We start from the raw sequence: 26,313 nt of genomic DNA, 5'->3' as shown, positions 1-26,313 counted from the left end.
TTCATCACGGGAGGTTTTTAAGCAGAAGTTGGATGGTCCACCTGTCACGGGTGCTTTAGCTGAGGTTCCTGCATTGCAGGGGGTTGGACTAGATGACCCTTGGGGTCCCTTCCAACTCTTCAATTCTAGGGCGCTCTAACCAGCCCTGTTTCCATTGTTCCCAGGAACAGACCAGTAGCCAGTTGGAGGTTGTAGCCCAACAACATCTGCAGGGCTACATTTCCCCACCCCTGTACTTCTGGAAGAGAGGTGTTGTTTTTTTATGGGGGGAACATGTAAAGCTGAATATTTCTAGGTGGCATTAAGTAGGGCAGTGCCTTTTGCCTTTGGTTCAGCTTCCAGTAACTCGCAGCTCTTCTCAATCTGCCCATAAATGAAATATTGCTATGAGCACAGCCTCGGTTCTTTCCAAACTGACAGTAGACTCCTTTAAAGAAATGCATTTTGGATGTCGGGAGGAGCGGGCCTGTATAGAGCTTTACTTTTTTCTTCTAAATAACGGAAAAAATAAATGCATACTCAACCACAAGACATTTACTTTTGCATTTTTTAGCTCTGTAAAACTTTCGGGCTGCAGTTCCCACTACGGAATGCTTGAAACCATGTTGTGCTTTAACATCAAAATTTATTGAGTTTGGATTCTGGTGCTCTCAAGAGGCCACAGATAGGATCACTTCCTGGCTAGAATTCTGGCAGCATTGAATGCTTGCATTTTGCAGTTATTATTTTAAGTCCCTGGTATTTGTATTTGAGTGTGAGGTGGTGCATCCACAGCTGCAAGTCAAAAGGTTGGTGCAATCCAAATAGCAGCTTTGGGGAGGCTTGTGGGAGCTTCTAGCTGCAGCTCTTGTGTTTTTGGGGGAGAAATCCTATTCTTTCCTAATACTGGGGTTGAATCATCATCCTAGGACACACCAATGCACACTCAGAAGTGGGCTACACACACACAGCTTTGTGCAAGAGCTTCAGGCGAGGCTGAGAACCATGTGGCCCTCCAGTTCTTGCTGGACTGCAACCCCCCAACCCCCCATCTGTTAACCATGCTGGCTGGGGCTGATGGGAACTGGAATCCAGAAACATCCGGAGGGCCACAGGTTCTCCATCCCAATGTAAGGCATGGCGTAAGTGTGTGCCTACAGTGCAAGCATAAGCTTGAGTGTGTGCAAGGTGTGGAAGGGAGCCTGATGCTTAGAACCCTTGTCACATTGGCTGTTGCTGGACTCCAACTCCCATCAGCACCAGCCAGCATGGCCAATGTTCTGGGAGGATACAAGTTGGGAGTCCATCAACACCCAGGTTCCCCATCCCTGATACAGTGGTTCAGAAGAGCTGCCTACATTTTGGGGTGCTCTCTTGCGGAGGCATAGAGTCTTTGCAGGCTGTCTTGTTGAACTGCAGTTCAACAATATCTGAAGAAGTGTGCACGCACACGAAAGCTCATACCAAGAACAAACTTAGTTGGTCTCTAAGGTGCTACTGGAAAGAATTTTTTTATTTTGCAATTCAAACATTTACCACTGCCGATGTCTGCTTTATTCAGTGATAGGCTAGTGTTGATAACAGTTTTCTGGAATTCCAGCAGTTGCAGGATGTGATGGGTACATTTCTTAACGATCTCAGTCTGTTTAGCTGGCTTTATTGTGCATGTTATTACTGTGCATAACACTGAACTACTTTCTGTGGTTGTGAGCCACTTTAGGAATCTTGGCTGAGAAATAAGGTGGATATTAGAGTTTTTTATATATATACATATAAAGAGAGAGAGAGAGAGAGAGAGTTTAATGAAGTGCTAATGTCTCTTAATTAGCAGTACATCCCAGTGGGGTCTTCTGTAATGGCAACCTGCCTGCTACCATGTGCCTCTAGGGTGGTGGCTGGGGAGACCTGTACCCCTCCAGATATTGTTGGACTGCAACTCCCATCACCCCCGACTGGGATGTTGTTTGGGGAGGGCAGATGGGCAGTTGGAGTCCAAAACTTGTGGAGGGGCATGGGGGGTCTTCATCCCTGCTCTAAGCTTACATGAAAACTGGCATTTGTACCAGATGAATTGATGGAGAAGATATTTTCAGTTCAGTGAAGGAAGTGCATTTGCTTTGGGTAGCTGAGAGCCTAGACAGAGCACTGTTAACCAGGGCTCTTTCATTCTGGCAGCACCTGCATTTTTCAGCCGAACTCTTTCCCCTTTCATTCCAGCAGGAGGCCTGGAAGAGCCTTGGCTCTCCTGTTAGTACAGTCTCACAAACACTCCGCTGGAGCTGCAGAAGGGCTTTTTCTTCAATTTCTTTTTCTCCTTTGCGACTTCAGGGGCTGCTCTACTGGCATCGGGGGCTGCTTTATCACATTCGGAGGGCGCTTTGCTCTGGTCATCATCCCCCTGCAGAAGCAACGTTGAAAGTTTTAACCCACTGCCATGCTAACTGAAGAGGGGGGAACGGAAGGTCTTAAACATCAGGAAAGCACACCGGTTTGCCTACTTTGCACATAATACTAAACCATGGTTTACTAAAGCATGGCTTTGCACTACGAGTGAACCTGGTCCAGCAGCTCAGCTTATGGGTAAAGGTTGTTCATTGACCAAGGTTGGCTTGTAAACCTTTGTTAGCATTAACTATAGCTTAGCATTACCTGGTAACTTGGAATTCCTCCTTAACTATGGTTAAGGACCAGGCACCACCCAAAAGCTCCAGAGCCACGAGCGAGGAGCAGCAAACAATTCAAACCATTCTATGGTTTAGTAAAGGTAAAGGTAAAGGTACCCCTGGTGGTTAGGTCCAGTCACGGACGATTCTGGGGTTGCGTGCTCATCTCGCTTTATTGGCCGAGGGAGCCAGCGTTTGTTTGCAGACAGCTTCCGGTTCATGTGGCCAGCATGACTAAGCCACTTCTGGCAAACCAGAGCAGCGCAAGGAAACGCCGTTTACTTTCTCGCTGGAGCGGTACCTATTTATCTATTTGCACTTTGACGTGCTTTCTAACTGCTAGGTTAGCAGGAACTGGGACCGAGCAACGGGAGCTCACCCCGTCGTGGGGATTCGAACCGCCGACCTTCTGATCGGCAAGCCCTAGGCTCTGTGGTTTAGACCACAGCGCCACCCGCGTCCCTGGTTAATGGTTTATTAACTGTGGCAGGCCAACATTGGGTATTGAACATGGGGTGTAAACAATATTGTCATTGAGGCCTCCTTTGTGTATGTAGCTTCCAGAGGAGCAATAGCCACTTGCTTTTCTAATATTTTCTAATATTTCTTTGGTGTGCTGGTTTATCACATCCAGTACACATTGACTGTAAGACTATCTGGTAAGAAAACATTTTCATTGTTATGTTTTCCTATATATGTTTAAAAAAATCTTTTAGATGGCGACACATATATGTTTGTATGATAATTCAATATGCTAAGAGGGTCTCTAATGAATGTATATTTAACTTATTCCAGCTGAAGAAGAATTTTCGAAACAGGGCCCTGTCCTGGTGTATATACTTCATCTGATGTATAAACTTCTATAAATAAATCCACCTACAGAAGAGATTATTTGAAACAATTGTATAATTTGAACTATTATCCAGTATTATTTTACTTCTGTGGCCTGAGTTCTTGCCCTTCTACTATTTTCGTGTGAGCTTCAATCAAGAACTCCAACTTCTTTAGGTTTATCACATCTGGCACTTCTTGACCTCTGCAGCTTCAGGCTGTGGATTGGGAAGTAATCTGCAAGGGGCTGGGCATGGTGGGACAGATTAAAGGCTCCCTGCACGCAGAAAGATAGCACCACTGCCATTTGCCATCAGCCACTGTGAAAGTCCTAGGCAGGGATGGGGAATCTGTAGTCCGGCTACATGCAGAGAGTCACAACTCCGACCATCCCTGAGCTTGCTGGCTGTGGCTGATAAGTCATGAAGACCGACCACATATTAATGTGACCCACAGGTTCCTCACCCTTCTTTCACCCAGGATAAATACAGTGGTACCTCGGTTTTCGGGCATCTCCATTGCCGAACGCTTCGCTTTTTGAATGCCGAAAACCCAGAAGTAATTGCTTCGCTTTTCAAACGTGACTCAGAAGTCGAACTTCCTAGGCAGCTTCCTGTTTGAGTTTTCCATTTTAATTTTTTCTGTTTTGAGGCTTCCGTATTGAGTTTTCGGTTTTCGAACATTTCGGAAGTTGACCGGTCTTCCGGAACAGATTGCGTTCGAAAACCAAGGTACCACTGTAGAGTCGTACCTTGGTGCTCAAACGTAATCCGTTCCGGAAGTCCGTTCGACTTCCGAAAACATTCGATACCCAAGGCGCAGCTTCCGATTGGCTGCAGGAGCTTCCCGCACTCAAGCAGAAGCCCCATTGGACATTCGGTTCAGGACAGGCGTCAGCCTTCCAAAGTCCACTGTTTGGATGTCTGCTTCGGCTGCCCTTTGCATTTTCCAAATAAATTGTGAAAAACACAAGGAAACTCACTGCTGTGATAGCGGGTGTGGGGATCTGGGGGTTCTCCAGCTGCTCTGTGAGTTTTCCAATCTCTTCCCGGCACTGATCCAGCTCTGCCTCCAGCTTCTCCCGTCGTAGCCGCTCGTACTCCAGCTGTTCCTGCAGATTATCAACGGTCCTGGAATCATAGGATTGTAGCATTGGAAGGGGCTCCGATGGTCATCGTAGTCCAACCCTCTGCAATGCAGGAATCTCAACTAAAGAATCCATGGCAAGGTGGCTGTGAGGGATCCTATTCCCTCCCCTTCAATACTTCCCCAACAGTGACTCTCCCTAGGTTTCACTGACAACTAGGATGAATCCTTCATATGGGAGTTGTCTCTGGGGGTACCTCAGGGCTCTACGTTTGAATACCTCTTGCCACCTATGGGATCTCCCTACCAGGGTTCCCAACTACTGCAGTTTGCCTTCCCTTTAGGCAAATAAGTGGCACACTTGGCTTCACTGTCCAGCCCTCTGTATGACAGGAGAATAAGCAAACAGTTTCCTCTTCCCCAGGAAAGCTTTGTTCTCTCCTCTTAGTCACACCTCTTAAGGTACTGATACACTGCCACAGTCAACGAACGTTTAAGCACATTTAACTTTATTAGGTAACTTGAAAACATGGATGTCTTGTGTTATTACTGGTACAAATCTTCTTCTCGTGTAATTCAGCTTAGTTATAATATTTCCTGCATCCCTTTAGCAATGGTAATGACCTTTCCTCCCATTCCCCAAAGCCTAACCTCTCATTTTCTCTCTTTAATCCTCCACCCCCAACTGCCAAACCCCCAACTGCCTTTCAAGGTTGTTCCCCCTCCTTTTAGAATGCCAACTAGCTCTGCCTCCCAGGGAACACCTACCTAACATGGGAGTGATAGGTTAACCCATGATGAACCTGAACCATCAGCAGGCATTATTCCGCCACAGTGGCTACTCAAACTCTACTTTAAAACCTCCCAAGGAAGGAGAAACCCACCAACTTCAGAGGGAGTCAATTCCACTGTCTCCCACTTTTACCTGTAGAAAACCAAGACGGTGCTGAAAAGACTGGAGGGCAGGGTTCAAATCCCCACTCAGCCAGAAAGCTCCCTGGGTGACCTTGAACCGATCACCGTCTCTTAGCCTAACCTACGTAACAGGCTTGTTGTGAGGGTGCAATGGGGAGGAAGAGAAAAACCATGTACACCAACTTTGAGTTACTTTGGAGAAAAAGGTTATATATATAAACGTAATTTTTAAAAAACCCTAATAAATACTGCTTCCACTCCACCCACTGAGGAGCACAGGGGCTGCCAAGGTTGTGCCCGTGGGCACGATGGTGCCCTTGAAGTCTTCCCTGGTGCTCTGAAGTCTCTTAGCTCCACCTCTCTCTCTCTCTCTCTCATTGTCCCCTTGGTCATGAGTTGATGCAGGTGGTTGTCTTTTCTCTTTCTTGAAAAGTACATAGAGCTGGAGGAGGAAGTCAGAAGAGTGGTGTTCTTTCCCACTTCTTTCAGCTCTATGGCCTTTTCAAGGCTCAGATTGATCCCACTGGATCCTACTTTTACCCAGCTCCATTGGAAGATTGGAGTGTGTTTGTTTGTGCACATCATTGCAGGTTGATCCATTAGGGCAAACAGGGCACTGCCCCACCAGCCTGCCCCCACCTGCCTCTTTGCGGCTTACAACCAATATGTAGGGTAGCACTGCCTATCCGTGTAGAACAAAGCGAGGAAGAGAAGGATGGGGACAAAACCAGAATTGGTTGGCTCAACCTGTCATCGGCACTGACTCCATCTGCATTTTGGTTTCCCTGCCTTCCACCTTGCCAGTTCCAACGGGCACCAGCCACCACTGGTGCACAATGCATGCATACAAATGCACTCTTTCTGACGCTTGGGGTAGGATTCTGATCCAAAGCAAGCCAGTGAAAAAGGACCAGAGCGGGTGGCACCTATGCAGACACTCGTGAATTCAAACATGCCCTGGGAACTAAAAAAGTCGGTAACCCCTGGCATAGTATCAAAAACCCAAAATGACACCTAAAAGCCACTGTCCTGGCTGCAGAAGACATGCGACAATCTATGTGGAACAGACCTTTAGCCACAAGGACCAAATTAAACCCACTTTTGGTCGTCCGACAAGCAAGCAAGTGTTGTGCGTGGCTGGTCTCCCGTGCACAACAGCCGGCAGAGGGCAGCAAAGCAACAAAGTTTTAAGCAAGATCTTAAAATTTCTATCGGCAAGGGACAGGGCAGACAAATACTTGCAATCTGCCAATCTTAGCACTGCCATCTCTCCAAAGTCCTGTTCCTCCAACACACACATTCATGCCCAGAGATGCCAACATACTGGTTATTGGTTCTCTAATTTGTTTTTGAGTTATATATTGTCGTTCTTTATGAATGTCGAGAGGCACTTTGGGCACCATTTTGTGGGGAAGTGGCATATAAATAAACAGATGGCGGTGAAGCCACACAAGCCATTGATACATGTGCCAACTTGAGCGCTTAATACCCACTCTGCTTTTGCAAGACCTTGATCGTTTTGTGCAGCAGCACCTTAACTTTGGAACTCCCTGCCTATTGAGATCAAGCAGGTGCCTTCGCTGTACTATTTTCAGTGCCTGCTAAAAACATTCTTGTTTAGACAAGGATACCCAGTACTATTTTCAGTGCCTGCTAAAAACATTCTTGTTTAGACAAGGCTACCCAAATGCTTAGAAAGTCGAGTTGATTTTAACCAGCTTTAGTATTTTAACTTTTGCATGTTTTAAAATACAGCTGCAATTCCCCCCCCCCTTGATTTTATTGTCTTATTTTTTTTGTAAATGGTGTTTGGGTGTCTTCTGTTTTTTTAACAATCAAGAAGTGCATAAATTTTACGGGGCAGGGGGAACTGATACAGCACCACCTTCCCTGGGCACTGCGAACCCCGAGAGTTTCACAAAAACCGGAGGCCGTGTTGCAAAGCTCTTACCTGAGAAGCTGCCTCTCTTTAATCTTGATCTGCCTTTCCTCAGGGGTGATCCCTCCCAGCTGCTTGTAATCACTGATGGCGATTTCCAGCAGATTCTTCAGCTCTTCCATTTTCTGATAGGCTCTTTCTGCAAGAGACCACAGAACGTCAGCAGAGCCTGCTGGACCAGGCAAAACCCCATCTTAGCTAGCACTCTGTTCTCACGTTGTGTCCGAGGGGAAACTTCAAGCAACACCTGAGTGCAACAGTGTCCTCCCTCCACCCTTCTCCGCAGCTGGTATTCAGAGGCCTTCTGCCTTCAACAGCAGAGGGAGAAGTTAGCCACTGTGGCTAGCATCCATCGATAGCCTTCATCCTCTTTTTAAAGCCATCCAAGTTGACAGCCATCACTGCTTCTGGCGGGAGCAAATCCCATGGCTTTTGTCTGTCCTGAACCTTCCGACACTGGGCTTCATTGAGTGGCCCCAAGTTCTAGTGAGTTCTCTCTAGGTATCTGGCTCAAACCAGGAGGCATCGTCCCTGACGCCTGTTCGCTAGGAAAACCACCTCTGAAAGAGAATGGTTATTAGGCAATGCAGGGAGAAGGATCAGTGGCCATTGGCCATGGTGGCTATTTGGATCCAGCAAGGCTCTTCCTACACCGTTTGGGTGGGGGGCTCCAGAACTTCCATCTGCACACAGCTGTCATGAACTAGTGGTGGCAGGCACCAGCAAGGGAACCCCCTAAGGAACCCCCAGGGGAAGAAGGCTCAGAGCCAGGGGAGTGGAGGTGGGATGACAATGAGTGGTCAGAGGGAGCAGACTGGGAGGAAGAGGTGTCGGGCAACAGTGTTTAGTGAGCAGGAAGAGAATGTGGCAGAGAGCAGTCCAGAATCAGAGGCGAAAGCGGAGGCTGGAGAGGAGCAGGGCCACAAACCTGCCACCCAGAGTGGCTGGGGAGACCCGGCCAGATGGGCGGGGTATAAATAAATTATTATTATTATTATTATTATTATTATTATTATTATTATTATTATTATTATTATTTATTACAGGCCCATCAAACATGGCTGCCCACCTGCCAGCTTATGACGGGCAGGTGTCCACCTGCTGGACTTACTACCCTTCTGCCCTTAGCCTTTTCTTCCCCCTAAACAGAGAGAGGAAGGCCCACAACTCACCGCGACTATCTGCTCGGTCCTGTTTCCTGCTATACACGTCGCTCTTGCTGTCGGTGCTCCCTTCCACACCATGACTTTCAAAGAATCGTGGGTCATCAACGTCAATCTCCTCATCAGAGTCATTCCCCATCTTTTTGCTTAAATACTCCACAGTGGCCAGCTGGGCAAACCTACACAGTTCAGATACCCGTTAGGAGGTCATTGGGGAACACGAGACTGCAACCGGGGCTCCCGCCACTGATGGTAATTTGTTCTCCCTCCGGTTTAGCGGCAGCTCCTACTTAGAAGCACAGAATTGTAGTGATGACCTCATGGGTCATGTGATCCAGCTCCCTGCAATGCAGGAATCACAGCTGAAGGATCCCTGAAAGATGGCCACCCAAACTCTGTTCAAAAACTTCCAACAAAGGAGAGTTCACCACTTGGAGAACCTCCTCCCACCAGAGCCGCACTGTTAATAGACTGGAGGATCATAAAGAGTTTAGACCGTCGGTTCTTCTAGCACAGCACAGTCTACAGTGGCTGGCAGTGACTCATAACTTTCCCAGCCTTAGCTCAAGATGCCAGGCTTGTCACATGCTGACAGCTTCTAGGAGCCACAAGTGAGAGCTGAGTGGAGGATGGGGACCAAAGGTGTACAAGCTCCCCCAGAACATGTCTCCCAGCAGAGCTTTGCAAACTGGATCAACCCTGTTAAATCAACCCTGGCACTTTGGGCAGAACTGAAGCCCAGTGGGATTTAGTCTAGATTAGCCAGAACAAATCCCAAGAGAATCCCCAGCCAAGTGTTATAAGGGGACACCTCCTGGCAACGTCTTTTGGTGTCTCTCCGGCATCGTTGGGAATGTTGCAGTCCGCTTCCCTGTTGATCAGCCACTCCAGGACATGCAAATGACCTTGCCCAGCAGCTACAGCGTGAAAGAGAAGGAAATAAAATGTTAAAGGCGGCCATTTCCATTGGGCGCAGCCGTGTTCGTCTGCGTGGCAGCAAAGCGACAAAGAATGTTGTGGCCCTTTGAATTCACTACATTGTAAGCTTTTTGTAGGGACCAGGTGGCGCTGTGGGTTAAACCACAGAGCCTAGGGCTTGTTGATCAGAAGGTTGGCAGTTCGAATCCCTGCCATGGGGTGAGCTCCCGTTGCTCAGTCCCAGCTCCTGCCCACCTAGCAGTTCGAAAGCATGTCAACGTGCAAGTAGATAAATAGGGACCGCTCCAGCGGGAAGGTAAACGGCGTTTCCGTGCACTGCTCTGGTTCGCCAGAAGTGGCTTTGTCATGCTGGCCACATGACCCGGAAGCTGTTTGCGGACAAACGCCGGCTCCCTTGGCCTATAGAGCGAGATGAGCGCCGCAACCCCAGAGTCGGACACGACTGGACCTGATGGTCAGGGGTCCCTTTACCTTTACCTTTAAGCTTTTTGTAGATCACAACCCCCTGTCACCAGATGCATGGAGCATTCTCCTATACTGGCAAGCATTTAATACACATGGAAGGATGCGAGCAAGTGGGAACCGAGGGAAATTAAATGCAAGAAGGGCAGAAATTGCAGCCACTCTGAAAGCAGGAGTGAATGATTTCGGTAGGAAGAGAACAGCAATATGAAAACACGGCGCTCACTAACCTTTGTGCAAGAGTGTGGATCCCTGATCGTCCCTCTCATTAACAGTGATGATACGGTTTTCCAGCAATGTTCTTAATGTGTCCACGTCCCCTCTGAAAGCAGCATCGTGGCCTGGAAATGCTAAATCTATGCAGAGAGATAACAGAAGGAGCTGTAGTATCCTTCTGAATAGCAGTTTAAGAGCTCCACTAGCTTGGAAAATAGGATGCGGGTGGCGCTGTGGGTTAAACCACAGAGCCTAGGGCTTGCCGATCAGAAGGCCAGCGGTTCAAATCCCCGCGACGCGGTGAGCTCCCGTTGCTCGGTCCCAGCTCCTGCCCACCTAGCAGTTCGAAAGCATGTCAAAGTGCAAGTAGATAAATAGGTACCGCTCTGGCAGGAAGGTAAACGGCGTTTCCATGCGCTGCTCTGGTTCACCAGAAGCGGCTTTGTCATGCTGGCCACATGACCCGGAAGCTGTACGCCTGCTCCCTTGGCCAGTAACGCGAGATGAGCGCCGCAACCCCAGAGTTGGACATGACTGGACCTGATGATCAGGGGTCCCTTTACCTTTAGGTTGGAAAAAGGAGTTCTAGAAAGCCAAACATTTCAACCGAGGGTGATGGAGCCCGGGCAATCCATGATAGGCTGTATTCTCCGATCTGTGCAACTTAGGCAAGTTGATCAGTTTTCACTGGGATGGTGTGATTTAGTCATGCCTCCAAGCTGAATGACTATCTGTGTGTATCTGAAGAGGTGTGCATGCACACGAAAGCTCATACCAAGAACAAATTTGGTTGGTTTCTAAGGTGCTACTGGAATTTTTTATTTTATTTTGTTTTGACTATGGCAGACCAACATGGCTACCTACCTGTAACTGAATTAATGGCTGCAAGAACATGGAAAGGCGAAGAGATACCAACGGTGGAAGAATGGCAGATGAAGACGATGGAGTATATGGAACTCGCAGAACTGACCGCCAGAATCCGGGACCAGAGGGAGGAGAAGGTGTCACGGGATTGGAAGAAATTTAAAGACTATTTAGTTAAATCAGTAAAATTGAATATTTGAGCAGAATCAAATAGAATAGCGGCTTTAGTAGGTTTATATTAGATAAAATTGTTAGGAAGATATTTTTGTGTGAAAGATTTATTTGTTAAAAAATATGTTAAGATTTGGTGTTTAAGTCAAGATTTATATGTGATTAGGTATATGATTAAGTAAAGTAAAGCACATTAAAAATTGAGCAAATGTGAATAGAATAAGATACAAAGCTACCTAGGAGATATACATGATTTTGAAGACAGTGGAGGGAATGGGGGAAGTCCCCTAAAATAGAGAAGATAGTACCAAGGAAAGTAAGAGGATAAGTGTTAGTTTAAAGGTTTGTATATGTTTCTTTTTATTGTAATTGTTTGATTGTATTTTTGTGCTGTGTTTATGTATTGTATTTTTGTATTGTTTTGTATTGTTAATAGTGGTGTTTATGTTATGTTTTTCTTTTGTCTTATTAGAAAATAATAAAATCTTATAAAAAAAAAATGAATTAATGGCTGCTAGCCACAATTGCTATATTCTACCTCCATTGTCGGAGGTACTGTGTCTCTGAATCCCACTTGCTAGAAATCAAAAAGTGAGGAGAGTTCCTGTTGAACTCAGGTCCTCAGGCCTACATTATCAGGTCTTTCTTATGTTCTTAATATTCAACCATCCTCAATGCAAACACACAGCAGTCTCAGAGGAGACTGTATTGTCACATCCCAGCATGAAACCCTATTGCATACTTCCTCTTATTTTGCAGAACATAATCAACAGTTTTCACTTCAATTTATTCTCAATTTGCTAATCACCGGGAATCACTGAAGGACATATTTGAAGGCTTGTCCTCCTGGTCAATGGATAAGCGACCCAGCTTGTGTCTTCAAGAGCATCACTCACCCACTTCCAAGTGCATCTTTGCATAAGGACTAGAAACATGCTCATCTTTTAAACTCCTTTGAAGATAAATTCTGAGCCTAGTATTCAAGCTCAGTCCCCTGCTTATGGGAGAGCCTCCTCATCTCCATGGGTAGAAAGGGCTTTGGCCCTTCTTTCCTGCCACCTCTTGTTGAAGCACCCTAAACAAACCACAATTTTCTGATTTGCCTCAGGTGGCAAAATGTCATGAGCCAGCCCTGGGCTGCACTCAGGGCGCTTCTGGTTCTTAAGACCAATTGAGGAAGATGATTCACAACAAGAGCTAACAGTCTTGAGGATCCATTCTCAGGGCCTTCAGCTAACCCTCTTTTGTCTTCCAAATGCATGGAAGGAATGGTTGATAAAAATTATTAACTGAGAGGGCCAAGTTCATGTGTTTAAGAGAAAAATCACTGTTGATATTTATTAAGGGTTAGAAACTTCAAATGGACCTTTTATGTGAAAGAGAAAATGAACTTGTGAGACTGAAAAAAATATTGGCTTATAGAAAATAGAATAGTTAATGAGCAAATATGGTACTATATTTAGCTGACAGACAGAGAACCAGAAGCCTTTTTATCCTGTCCCATTTTCTTTTCTTTCTTTCCCCCTTTCTTTTCCTTTTTCCTTTTCCCCTCTCTTTGTTCCTGCTCCTTTTCAGATTAGATTTTTAAAGTATTTGTTTTATTTTAGTGTATTATAAATAAAAAATACTTTGTATTGGGTATTGTATTGATAAGTACAGTTGTACCTTGGTTGTCGAACGGAATCCGTTCCGGAAGTCCGTTCGACTTCCGAAAACGTTCGACAACCAAGGTGGGGCTTCCGATTGGCTACAGGAGCTTCCTGCACTCAATGGGAAGCCGCGGAAGCTGCGCCGGACGTTTGGGTTCCAAAGAACATTCGCAAACCAGAACACTCACTTCTGGGTTTGTGGCATTCGGGAGCCAAAACATTCGAGCCACAAGGCATTTGGGATCCAAGGTATGACTGTATCAATAAAATAGGCGTAAAAATAATAATTTTTAAAACCTCATGGTTGACTAGGATCAGAAAGAGAGACTTCTGGAATTCTCTCCTTCTAGGGAGGCCTTCTGTGATTAGTAATTTCAGTGACAGGTTTTTACTGTCGCTATTATGACCTTACATATAATGATTATATAAAGTGTGTAAGTGTGTGTGTGTGTGTGTCGGCTGTCAGGGATTGAACCTGGGACCTTCCGCATGCAAGGCAAATCCTCCACCGCTGAGCTATGGCCCATCCCTCGCAACCAGGTACTCACAGTCCTCCTTTTGCAATTCGCCTTTCTGTTTCTCCAGATCGTCAATGTAGTTGACAACACTGTCCTTGTAGAACCTCTCTGCCAGGTCTCTCGGGGTGTCCCCGTGGTCGTTTCTGGCTTTCAAGGCATGGAGGAGTGTGGGCATCTTGCTCACCAGGAACTTGAAGCAATGCAAGTGACCCTCCATTGCCGCCAGGTGAACTATTAGGGAGATTGTTTTGAATGTTAATATATTTTACATAAAAAAACTTCTTTTGTACTGCTTTTCTAGGCAGCGAGGCTTCTCAAGGTGCTTTGCAAGTTAAAAACCTGCAGATTTATTTTTTTTAATGCAGTCAACTAAATAGCAGCGTTAAACTGATGTATATGATTGGTGGAAATACGTTCTCTTTCAACACAAACAAACAAAAAACCCCACCTCTGTGACAGTTAAAATTACAATTAGCACTCATAGCTGTCAACTTTTCCCTTTTCTTGCGAGGAATCCTATTCGGAATAAGGGAATTTCCCTTTTAAAAAAGGGAAAAAGTTGACAGCTATGTTAGCACTGTTACTTGGTGGAAAGTAGATTGAGGAACATATTGGTGCAGAGGTCTGCAGATTAGATGCAAAAATGCATTTAACTTTATGAGTAGTCTGTCCCACAGACCAGCAAGCTAACAATATTCAAACAGAAAACATCTTATCCAGCACCTGGATACAATTTATGGGATTTTTTCCCAGTGGCAGCAATAACATCCACCTATAAATTGAATGGAGGTGTATGGGGTTTTAGGGGAAGGATAGTACCCCTGGTGGGGGACACGTCATGCTCCTTTCTGGGGTAGTTTGTCCACCTTTGGTCCCCACCCTGCACTCAGCTCTCACCTGTGGCTCCCTAGATGCTATCAACATGCGACAATAACCACACCCCAGAAAACGGCTCTGACTGGTCGGCTAAACCAGGTGAGGGTAGCCGATGGGTCTCAAACACTCCAGGAGTTAGGGGCTTCCCATGCATGCAAAGATAGGCTCCGGTGGGTTGAGCTTACAAGACCAATAGTAGGTTCAACGGTTAAGAATGGCGGTTTCTGCAGGAGCTGTAGGCAAAATGAGCGGCAGGTGAGGCTCATCAACCTGGGAAGGGAGCCCATCCAGGAGAAGGAAAACTTGGATCCTAAACCTCTGCTGCCTTGTGGGGTATCTTCAGGAAAAGAAAAGGCTAAGGATCAAACCCTACACAAATCAGGAGCCAAGTCCCTAAGATGGTTGGTTAGTGCCTTGTACGCAGGGGCGTAGCAAGGTAAATTGGTACCCGGGGGCAAAAAAAAAAAAATGTCACACATACCCCCGGCATGGGAAAGTCAGGTGGTACCCGGTGTGGAAAATTTATTGTCAGACCCCCCCCCATTGATTCCCCCCACACACACACACACACAAAAATGGTTTTACATTATTTCATATTTTCTTACAAAGGAATAATAACAAGTAATAATAATAATAAACTTTTATTTATATCCCACCCTTCCCGGCCAAAGTCGGGCTCAGGGTGGCTAACATCAGATACATAACATTGGTATAAAATCAAACAATAATTAAATTACCTCCTAAAAACATCTCAAAATCAAATTAAAGTCTAATTAGATGGCTTTCCACAGGGTTAGGGTTGGGAACAGTAAGTGCTCCACTGAACTGAAATTTCAGCCTTTATGACATAGGAAAACAGCCAAGTGAACAGCTGTTTTGGTGGAGGAGGGTCAAGATATTAACCGATATGCATGAAATTTCATATATAGCTATATAATCCCTAGTATAGTAAGATAAGACCTTCGGAGCAGGCATCTTCAAAAAAAAATCAACAAAAATTTCCTTGCTAATTTGAAACCCCCTCCATTATGGAACCCGGGGCGGCCCGCCCCCCGCCCCCCATGCTACACCCCTGCTTGTATGCCTCCTTCCAGTAACTCCTGTATCCCAGCTGATGCCAAATATCTGGATCTGGTTTCCTTTGGACCACATCAGCAAGGCCAAAATGAATGTCTTGTTGTCTGGGCAGCCCAGGACCTCCCTACACACTGGCCAGGCTTGTGCCCCAGGGAGATCACTTCAGTGCTGCTAATACAGCAGTTTGACTTCACCCCCATAGGTGCACTCCATTGTCTCTTGTTGTGAGTTGTTGAGAAGAGAAGAAGGAGAAAGATTTGTTACCCAAGTGGAATTCTGTTGCACAAGTGGAGGGGCAGCATTGGATATGACCCAAATTTTGTAAAAGGTACGCATAGAAACGTCGCACTTTCCACCATCACTGACCCAGATTATTCTCGCTATCCGTCTCTCTGTAACAAAAAGATTCCCCTCTTATCATTATTCCCCAGTCCATTACAATGATCATCTCCCCCACCCTTTCTGTACCTGGAAGATTTCCATTGTTGTCCACATCATCTAAAGTAGCTCCCCATCTAAGAAGAAGCTGGACGCAGCCCAGCCGGCCGTGAAAAGCAGCCTTGTGAATCGGCTTCCAATCGTACTTGTCAGAAACGTTGACGTCCTGGTTTCGAAGAGGAAAAGCAGATTTTTTTAAAATCTCCAGATTTTAAGTTGGGGAAGTGGATGTTGGTAGACCTCAAAGAACTGGGCATGGAAGATGCCACCATGCCCAGAAGTGGGAAATTTCAGCCTGACATCTAAGCCTCCAGAGGAAGGCCTGCCACCAAAATGGGGGTCAGGCCACTGCAGACCCCGGACCATTGAGTTTCCCATAATCTTGTATCGGTAGTAGAGTGGAGCTTGTTACAGCCCATTCCACCATGAGGTCAGAGCATGAGACCATAAAAGAGTCCTGCTAAATCGGACAAAAAGCCCCTTTAAAAAAGGCTTGCTAGGTGTCCCTAAAATTACTATGCAGGCCACTAGCCCTCTTCCCATATTGGCCAACCAAATGCCTTCAGGGAGTCCCAAAGCAGGACGTCCCAATTTCATGTTGCGACGCCCCCCCCCCAAAAAAAAGCACTTTCTACAAGGCAGCAATCTTAAGTGGCACCCCAAAATGTACTTTTTGGACACTGTGCCTGAAAAAGCACTTTTTTTCCAAGGGGAAGCCACAGCGTGAAATCATGTGAGATCACGGCATCCATCCGTTCTCTTGCGAGAAAAAAAACGGGAAGATGGCGTCCTGGAAGACTGTGTCCTGGATTTGACCGTTGAGGTGTTGGAGGGTATGTTATTATTAATCACAAAGGAGGGGTGGAATTTTCACCAGGACTGCAAGTTAGGTAAAGCAGGCGTAATCCTTTCTTCCTCTTCACCCCCACCTTCCAAGGTCCCAGCAAAAATTCCCAGTAGCACCTTTTAGCCCCAAGAAGAGGGGGATTTCATTGGGGCCACAGTAGCGGGCAGAAGACTTAACTCTTCCCTCTCCTCGAGTGACAATCAGGTCTCCCGTTTGGTGGCTATTAAAAATTTTTAAACAACCATGACATTTGAAGTGGCATGTTTAGCATCATGTTGACTCTGGCCCTCTGCCATGAAGCCCAATGAGTGGCCTTTGGCTAGTCATGATCTCTCAGCCTAATCTACCTCATAGGGTTGTTTTGAAGATAACTTGGGGGAAAGGATTGACCTTTGAGATCCATTTAGAGGAAGGGCAGGCTAGAAAGGTGATCAATGAGTCAATGGAAATAGAAGCATGCCAATCCACAGGAGAGGAGCGGGGAAAGAGCAAGACGAGCGTTTTTCTTACTACTCCGCTCCGCAGAATCGTTTGCAAAGTGTATGACTGCCCGTGGGTCGCTGCCAGATGGGCAGGAGTACAGCCTCGGTCATCTTTGGTTCCAAGATCTACTCCATGAAGAAGAAGGGACTGTGAATAGACAAAGCAAAGTTCCTAGTCTCAAATTTGATCCTGAAATACAAATTCCTTAACCTAAATTATAGCATTTAGTAGAGACACTTTGATGTTATATACAGTAATACCCAAAGAATACCCCTCTTGTGGGCTTCCCATAAGCATCCTATTGGCCACTCTGAGAACGAGATGCTGGACTAGATGGGCCATTGGCCTGATCCAGCATAGTGCTTCTTATTTTCTTATACTTTGTCCATTTTACAAAGTAAGATAGCAAGATAGGTAGCTGTGTATATTTTTCTTTTTCTTTTTTGATAACATTTTATTAATTTTCCAAAAATAACAAATAGTTTTAATATATAATATAATATAATATAATATAATATAATATAATAATAATCACATTTAACAATTTCAACCATAAATCTTAATTGACTTCCCTCCATTCCCCCTCCTGGTTCCATTATTTTACTCTTATTCATGCACGTTCTTAAAAATCTTATATTCTTAACAATTAATTTTTAGACCTTATTCATCTTATTACAAGTGACTTTTAGAAGTTCAACTAATGTAAAAACCTATACACAAAGCTCACAAGGTTATGCTTTAAACATTTCCCGTATTTTTTTAAAAAAAGGAAGGAAGGAAGGAAGGAAGGAAGGAAGGAAGGAAGGAAGGAAGGAAGGAAGGAAAAAACCAATGTCCCTTTGGGTTTCAAATTATTGAATATGTCCTGCATAGATCACTCAATTATTCTACCAATCTGCTTTGGCGGTGGTTTCTTATAGGGATGGGCGGTAGCTGTATATTGTTCTGCACTTTGGTACTCTAAGTAAGAATGTTTCCCAGTAAAGCGTTCACCTCCTTCTCTTCCCCTCTCAAAATTTAACAACAGCTGTTTGATGCAATCTAGCCCCCTGGCAAGCGATGCATTGGATTCCAGGGGCTTAGCCCTCAAGGGCTTCCAAGGGCCTGTGCTCCTTTGGAGAACTGAAGACATGGTAGAGACTGCTGTAGCTTTCAGAAATATATATTCACATATTTGCACCAGAATTTAGATGGGGCCAGTACAGCTCTTACAGCATGGCCATCTCAAGCAGGGCTTGTTCCCCACAGCAGTGCAGTGTTGGAATCCAAGGCACCTCTCTCAGCCTGTCTTCAGCCAACCTGCCCCAAGATGGATATCCTCTTCTTCCTAGCACACCTTCAGACCCTCCAAGTGTCCCTATTTTCAGGGACAGTCCAGGATTTACCGAAGCCGTCCCAGTTTCTGATTTGATCCCAGAATGTCCTGCTTTTCCTTAGGATGTCCCTATTTTCATCGGATAAATGTTGAGGGGGGGGTGCACCTTGCTAAAAACAACCTTTTCCTCCCCCCCCCCCCCCGCAAACACAATGACAACTTCTGTCCGCCCATGCCCTAGATTCCTATTAGATGGGGCATCAACACCTTTTGTCATATGATAGCCGTGTTGGTCTGCCATAGTCAAAACAATATCAAATATAAAATATAAAAAATCCTTCCAGTAGCACCTTAGAGACGAACTAAGCTCATACCAAGAACAAACTTAGTTGGTCTCTAAGGTGCTACTGGAAGGATTTTTTTACATTTTACATTTTATTTTGTTTTGTCATATGAGTTAACGCTGAGGCCCTGAATTGGAAAAGAAGCTTAGCCTGTATTTTTCCCACTGGCCTACATTCTTCCCTTCAGTACTCCAAATAACCAAAACCCTCCCATTTATTAATTTCTAGGGTTTACGAGGGTTGTTCCCCCCCCCCCCAAAAAAAGGAAAAAAAACCTATAAAAATATATTACAAGCAAGTTGTGTTTCCTCTTTCTGGTTATTTGGCTATAACTTTAAATGGAATACTTTGTTGCATTGCATTCTTCATTAAATTATCTTTCCATTGATATATAATTTTATGGCAATACTCCAAAGATATGTGGTGTTGTAAGTCATCAAACCTCGGAAATACACTTTTTCCAAAAAGGTTTCCACAATTTTGGCCACTAGTGTAAGCAGTGTTCTTCAACCTTGGGTTCCTGGATGTTGCTGTACCACAACACCCATCAGCCCTGACCATTGCCTAAGAGCTGGCTATGGATCATGGGAATTGTAGTCCAGCAACACCCAAGGACCGAAAGCCGAAGAACACTGAGGAAGAGTACAATGATGTTTATGGCTGCTGGGATTCCCACTGCCGCCATGCCATCTGCTCAGGTTGGGGACGGTGTTCATACAGGGCAATTCTAAGGCCAAAGACTTGATCAATTAGTAAGCATGGCAGGCTACGGTTGACAGATCTGTCACAAACTTTCAGGACTGTTTCGCTTCCTGCTAAAGACCAATCATTTCCAAGGTTTCTCAGAGGGAAGCTGTGGCACTTCAATGGGTTTGAAGCAAGTTGGAATGGCATTTCTAATGATGATTTACATGTGAAACTCGAAAAATTAGAATATCATGGAACGGTTCATTTCTTTCAGTAATTCAACTTAAAAGGTGAAACTAATATATGAGATAGACTCGTGACATGCAAAGCGAGATACGTCCAGCCTTTATTGGTTATAATTGTGATGATTATGGCATACAGCTGATGAGAACCCCAAATTCACAATCTCAACTTGGGGGTTTTCATCAGCTGTGCGCCATAATCATCACAATTATCGCAAGCAAAGGCTGGACATACCACGCTTTGCGTGTCATGAGTCTATCTCATATATTAAACTCCAGTAGCTAATGAAAACAATTGCTTACATAAATGGACTTTTCCACGATATTCTAATTTTTCGAGTTTCACCTGTATACTTGCCGTCCACATTAATTTCCTCTGATCTTTGGCATGCCAAACAGACACCAGCATAAAGGAACATAGCGTTCTGGTTCATTCATTCATTCTTGTGAATATGTAGTAATATTAAATTAATTAATTAATTGAATTTTATTTATACCGCGCCCTCCCCAGCCAAGACCAGGCTCAAGGCGGCTAACACCAGGTATAAAAACAATTGATTAAAATACAACTTAAAAACAAGATTAAAATACAACATTAAAGTGCAGCTTCATTTCAGCAGAATCTCAAATCAAAAAACCGTTTGGGGAAGAAAGCGTCAAATCTTCACCAAGACCAACTATCCAGACTGGTCCTACATGGGCCAGAAAAAAAGCCAGGGAAGTCCCCAAATAGGAGTTCCATCACAGGAGGAAAAAGGAAAGAGGAGGAGGGGATCAAGTTGATTCCAAGCCAAGGGCCAAGCGGAACAACTCTGTCTTACAGGCCCTGCGGAAAGAAATCAGATCCCGCAGGGCCCTGGTCTCATCGTTCCACCAGGTCGGAGCCAGTGTTGAAAAGGTCCTGGCTCTGGTTGAAGCTAATCTGACTTCCTTAGGGCCTGGGACCTCAGGGTGTTGCTATTTATGGACCTTAAGGGCATACCAGGAGAGGTGGTCCCGTAGGTAAGAGGGTCCTAGGCCGCGAACAGCTTTAAATATGTAAGAAAACCCTATAAGATAAGATAAGAGGCGTTATCAGGGTTTGAAGACAGGCAAAAACTCTCAAGGAGGGTGAGAAGCTGGGCCAATGAGCATTCATCTCGGGAGGCAGTATTGGTTAGGGAGAGTACCGAGGGCCAGATAGACCGGCTTGGGTGAAGATGTTGGACTACTGGTATATGGAACTGGCCAAGATGACTGGACGGGTCCGTGAACAGAAGGAAGAGACGGTGGAGGAAGATTGGAGTAAATTTAAAGACTATTTTTAAAAAAATATTGTAATATTTGAAAATTGGAAAGAAAAAGAAAAAATTGGAAGTAAGTTGTGGCTTAGGTTTAAAATGAAAATTGTAAAATTGTAAAATTATGGTTAAAAAAAGATAGAAGATGTTAAAAAGAAGGTTAATTTCCAGGATTTTTAAAGTTTAATAATGAATTTGGAAAACTGCTAAAGAGGTATTATAATGAAATTCAACAAAGAGGGATTTGAGGAAGTCATTTAAACATGTGAGGAAAGTTAAGAGTTAGAATTTTTTATTTGTGTTAAAGTAGGGATACCAACTTTGTTAATGTAAGTATGTTGTAATTCTTTTTCTTTTTTGATTTGTGGAAAATGAATAAAAATATATTTATTTATTTTTTTAAAAGACCAGCTTGGGCGGCCACATTTGGGCCTGAGATTCGCCACTCCCAATCCAATCCACTTACAAAGTCATCAAATCCAGTAGCTGCCGCCACATCCTATGGCAGGAAATTCCATGTGTGGATTGTGTGAAGCCATTCTCAGTTTAATCTGCCCCGAATCTTCTGCTATCCATTATCAGTGGATGATCCCACGACCTTATATTTTGAGAAAGGGAGAAGCATTTCTCTCTATCCACCCACTCGAGACCAAAATCCCAGAGCTTACAACTGTGGCAAATGTGAAATGAGAAGGAGTTTATAAACCCCCTTGTCTGAATCCAGCCTCAACCATGAGTGAACGAAGATGCTTACCTGCATACAGGCATCCTGACCTTTGATGGCAGCGAGGTGAGCCGCTGTCCAGCCTCGGACTGTCACCGCCATCTTATCAGCTCCATTCCAGAGCAGCCACTGAAAGCACTGCAAGGACAACAGATTTGCAACCCTTGTAGCCTGCTAAGGGATGCTGGGCATTGTAACTCTGCAAAGGGCTAAACTACAGTGCCCAGAATTCTTTGAGGGAAATAATGTGCTCTGAATGTGCCTTAAAGGGACACGGGTGGTGCTGTGGTCTAAACCACTGAGCCTCTTGGGCTTGCCTATCAGAAGGTCCCAGCGACAGAGTGAGCTCCCGTTGCTCTGTCCCAGATCCTGCCAACCGAGCACTTCGAAAGCACACCAGTGCAAGTAGATAAATAGGTACCACTGCGGTAAACGGTGTTTCTATGCGCTCTGGTTTCCATCACGTTGCACCAGAAGCGGTTTAGTCATGCTGGCCACATGAACCGGAAAGCTGTCTGTGGACAAACGCCAGCTCCCTCGGCCTGAAAGCGAGATGAGCACCGCAACCCCATAGTCGCCTTTGACTGGACTTAACCGTCCAGGGGTCCTTTACCTTTGACCTTAAAGGCATAATGTGTACGCAGCCTCAGTCTTTACCCTGGCAAAGCCATAGGTCTCTTTGTTGTTTTCTCAGACATTTAGTAGGGTCAATAGAGACTGCATAATGATATCCCTTCTTCCCGTCACAGTAACCTGGGCCAATCTCTTACCTCCAGGCTCCCAGAATGGGCTGCCCAATGCAAGGGTGTAAAACTGTAGACTGGGTCCACTTCATTAATGCTTGTTCCAGATTGCACCATCTCCTGAAGTTGTTCTATGTTCCCAGCTCTGACTGCATCATGAATGCTCTTGAACCTGAGCTTCTTCTTTGGAGCTTCTGGAGAAGAGCAACAGACCCCCTACTCACTTAGTAGTAGCACAGTGGGTGGGTGGGGGAAGAGAGACAGTAGAATGGGGCAAAATTCAGCGGCGGCTCTTGTCAAGCCATGACGAATGCCCAACTTTCCTTTGACTCAATCCTTCACCAGAATTCATGGAGGGGGTGGTGATGACTGATATTGATATTAATTACTAGAAGTAGTAGCAGTAGTCGGACCTACAACTAAGGATATAAAATCATAGCATCGTAGAGTTGGAAGGGACCCTGAGGGTCATCTAGTCCAACCCCCTACAATGCAGGAATCTCAACTAAAGCATCCATGGCAGATGACCATCCAATCTCTGCTTTAAAACCTACAAGGAAGGAGACTCCGCCAGCGGAGAGTCCATATCAGTGGTGTGGAATTGCAGCGAAGAGGAGAACAGTGTTTTTGTTGTTTCCTTGATTTCTGTCTTCTTTCTAATCCTAGGGAATTTAAAGGAAAGTGTATGCCCTACTGGGATACACTCTGTACATGCTCAAGGCACACATAGTTTCCTGCTGGAAGGTGCAGGTTCTGGAGATCCATTGGCACACTTTGTCCAATGGCCCATTAAAAAAAGATTTACTCACATATTTTTTTTTTTTAATTAAGGAATTTCTCCACTGCCCTTCAGCATCTAGGGTTTCTAGGGTCACTTAACAAAGAGATTAAGAAAAGCAAGGAGTGGATCCAGGGATTGTCCTTCTCAGCACTGAAATTATTGGACACACACAGCTAACTTCAATGGGCCTCCTCTGAGTAGGAAGAACATCGTCTACAACCTACCTAACGGAGCCAACAAAGCAGTACCGGTATTTAATAGCAAGGTTTGTTTGTTTTAAAGCTGGGGGGGGGGATATAGTGAACCAATCGATCCACAGAGGGGAAAACGCACTCTGAATATGCTCAGAGGAGCTTGACAGGAGGAGGTGGATTTTTTTTCCGGAAACGAAAAGGGGGCAGCCCTCTAGAGCAGGCGTCAGCAAACTTTTTCAGCCATGGGCCGGTCCACTGTCCCTCAGACCTTGTGGGGGGCCGGACTATATTTGGGGGGGGGGAAATATGAACGAATTCCTATGCCCCACATATAACCCAGAGATGCATTTTAAATAAAAGGACACATTCTACTCATGTAAAAACATGCTGATTCCCGGACCGTCCGCGGGCCGCATTTAGAAGGCGATTGGGCTGCATCCGGGCCCTGGGCCTTAGTTTGGGGGCCCCTGCTCTACAGAGTAGGAAAACAGGAGTAGGAGGAGATCTTTTGGGGTTGCTCCCCACCTACACCCACACCCCAAAATATAGGAAGAGAAGGCAGGTCTCACCCGCTGGGGTGCCCTCATCAGGCATGGTGCTTTGTTCAGGGCAGAGCCCCCCACCCCTCAGTAATCTCAGCCGCCTTCCTCCTCCTCCACTTTCTGGCTCCTTTGCAGTTGCTGCTGCTGCAGGAGCGTTGCCATGGAGACAGTGTACACTTCCTGCGATGCTCCCTTGGCCTGCTGCCTGGGCTCAGGGGAGCTGTGGGGTGTGTGTGTGTGAAGATATGGGCAGCGAGAAAGAGAATCCGTTGGCACCAGCTAAGATACAGGCAAAAGCAAAAGCATAGCTTTCTCTAGTCAAAGGAGAGGGGAGTCGATTTCCTCGCCTCAAACCCTACAGGGAAAAGCCAAAATGATCACAGGTGGCTCACCGGTACCTAGCTTCCTTTCTCCATCAGTCCTTTGTGCAAGCCCCGCAGGTGGTTTTTTTTTTTTTTCACCTTTGCAAAAATTCAGGGGGCCTTCCGAAGTCGATTAGTTTTGCTTTGTTTCAGTCAGATAATTGTTCTTGCAAATGTTGTCAGCATCATAAACACACACTCACACAACCCCTCCCCTATCTATCCTCTGTCCGGACAAGGAAGTGGCTTTATCACGGTTCAGACACCTTTCAGCCCAGGCCAAAACAAAACATGTCATTTTGCTTGCTCTCCTTATGTCAGAATTGTTGTTTATATGACCCCCGCCCCATATTATCTTTTCCTGCTTATTTTCATTACTTCATTCCCAGCTCTGAGATTGAAAACGCTGTTAGTACTGCAAATGACACCCCATTTTAGTTATTTATTCACATTGCCGCCTTCCTTTTCTCCCCAATTTGATTTTCAAAACAAGCCTGTGAGGTAGGCTGAGAATGAGTGTTCAGCCTAGGGCTCATGGCCGAGTGGGGATTTGAACCCAGGTCTTCCCAGTCCTAGCCCAACACTCTTTTAACTACGACACCCCACAAGACTGTGTCCTTTTTGGTGTCAGTTGAAGGGAGACTTAAAAGGCTAACTCTACTGGTACAGTTTGGGGAGCTTAAGTCCATTGCTTCTCTTAAGTTACCTCTAAGACCTGCTTGGGTGTTGAGCTCTGTAGTCGGCACCCCAAACAAGTCCAGCTTTGTAAAATAAACAGGTTCCTAGTCCTTATTGCTGTGATGGTCACCTCCAACACACAAGCGTCGAGACTTGGCGAAAACTTAAACCTGAGAGGGGCAACAACAGATCGTTGCCAGTTGCCCAAGGCCAATGGCAGGACCCCGCTTGTAGCATCATAGAATTGTAGAGTTGGAAGGTACCTCAAGGGTCATCAGTCCAACCCCCTACAGTGCAGGAATCTTTTGCCCAGCGTGGGACTCGAACTCGCCACCCCGATTAAGAATCTCATGCTCTACTGAGCCTGCTTCTTCCCCATGTGTGTTAAGAATATAAAGTGGCATGCATGTATTCTCAAAAACTTGGGTCCAAGAAACTTTTAAGAGCTGTGCCGTTAGCGGTCTTACAGAGGCTCTACTCACCTCAAGCCGGAAATCGGGCATTTAGTGTCACTGGTCCATGCCGTTGGACACTTTCAGCAGAGGTTCAGCTGCCATCCTTTGCTTTTGACTTTGACCTTTTTTAAGCCAACAGGCCTTTGCAGCAGTTTAGCTGTTTTTGATTAACCGGTCACCTTAAAGGTTATCTGTAGTTTTATTATTTTATTTTTATATACCACCCTGATGTTTTCACCATATAGCAGCATGAAAACACCTTTATATGTAAATAAAAGAAAACCAGGAACCAATTTTAGCTTTTACGACTGAAGCTTCTGAGCAAGGTGTGTTCAGGAAACAGGATTCGGCTGTTAACATTGCAGAACTGTGGCTTGAGAACAAAAAAGCAAAAGCTATTATCGTTCATCCTTGGCAAAGTGGGTCAGCAAGAACTTACACAAAAGTCGTTGGCAGATTTTTTTAGATAAAAGGCTTAATCTGATTTCAGTGGGTCACTGTTGAGATTTCCTCCGATCCTTGTGCAATGTGTTTTATCTTGCTTCCAAATTTTCCCTCTAAAGGTTAACAGTCCAGCTGTGTGTGGGGAGAGCATGCCTTTTTTAGCATGGTAGCCACACCATTTCTGCCAGAAATGTTTAAAGATCTACTGCTACATTATTCCGGTACATCTCCTTAGTGAATTGAATTTAACCAGTCTAGAGCACTGCAAGATTTAGTGGCTATCTGAAACAGCTGCATTCAAAGGTGCTTTCACAAGGCACTGACTAGCTTTGCCCATTCCTGGGTGGTTTAAAACTCTTAAGTAACGTGACAACACAGCAGAACTGAACTATCACTGAACTATCTG

At 45.3% G+C, this 26,313-nt stretch overlaps 1 protein-coding gene across 1 annotated transcript; it reads right to left on the bottom strand.

Annotated features, from left to right (window-relative positions):
• Positions 1–1,835: 1,835 nt before the first annotated feature.
• Positions 1,836–25,511, bottom strand: ANKRD42 (ankyrin repeat domain 42). The gene is made up of 12 exons (XM_033145847.1): positions 25,491–25,511; positions 22,479–22,667; positions 21,739–21,846; positions 17,144–17,263; positions 15,817–15,952; positions 13,426–13,626; positions 10,208–10,333; positions 9,388–9,493; positions 8,586–8,755; positions 7,426–7,552; positions 4,456–4,603; positions 1,836–2,377 (listed from the first exon to the last, which is right to left on the bottom strand). Exons 1-12 carry the CDS (start codon positions 25,509–25,511, stop codon positions 2,228–2,230), a joined length of 1,602 nt encoding a protein of 533 aa, XP_033001738.1. The 3' UTR covers positions 1,836–2,227.
• Positions 25,512–26,313: the final 802 nt, after the last annotated feature.

The sequence above is a fragment of the Lacerta agilis genome, chromosome 4 (genome assembly GCF_009819535.1).
Source record: "Lacerta agilis isolate rLacAgi1 chromosome 4, rLacAgi1.pri, whole genome shotgun sequence".
NCBI lineage: Eukaryota > Metazoa > Chordata > Lepidosauria > Squamata > Lacertidae > Lacerta > Lacerta agilis.
The sequence above is the reverse complement of the archived record's forward strand: the minus strand, read 5'-3'. Positions and strand labels throughout refer to the sequence as shown.

What these genes read in the sequence shown, in the direction of transcription:
- ANKRD42 (XM_033145847.1), bottom strand. Translation starts at nt 25,511, where the DNA reads ATGCCCGATTTCCGGCTTGAG. An exon ending in CGATTCTGCGGAGCGGAGTA is followed by an intron (nt 15,953 to 17,143) that starts GTAAGAAAAACG and finishes CTTCGAAACCAG; the next exon opens with GACGTCAACGTTTCTGACAA. An exon ending in CGAATTGCAAAAGGAGGACT is followed by an intron (nt 10,334 to 13,425) that starts GTGAGTACCTGG and finishes CTCTCTGCATAG; the next exon opens with ATTTAGCATTTCCAGGCCAC.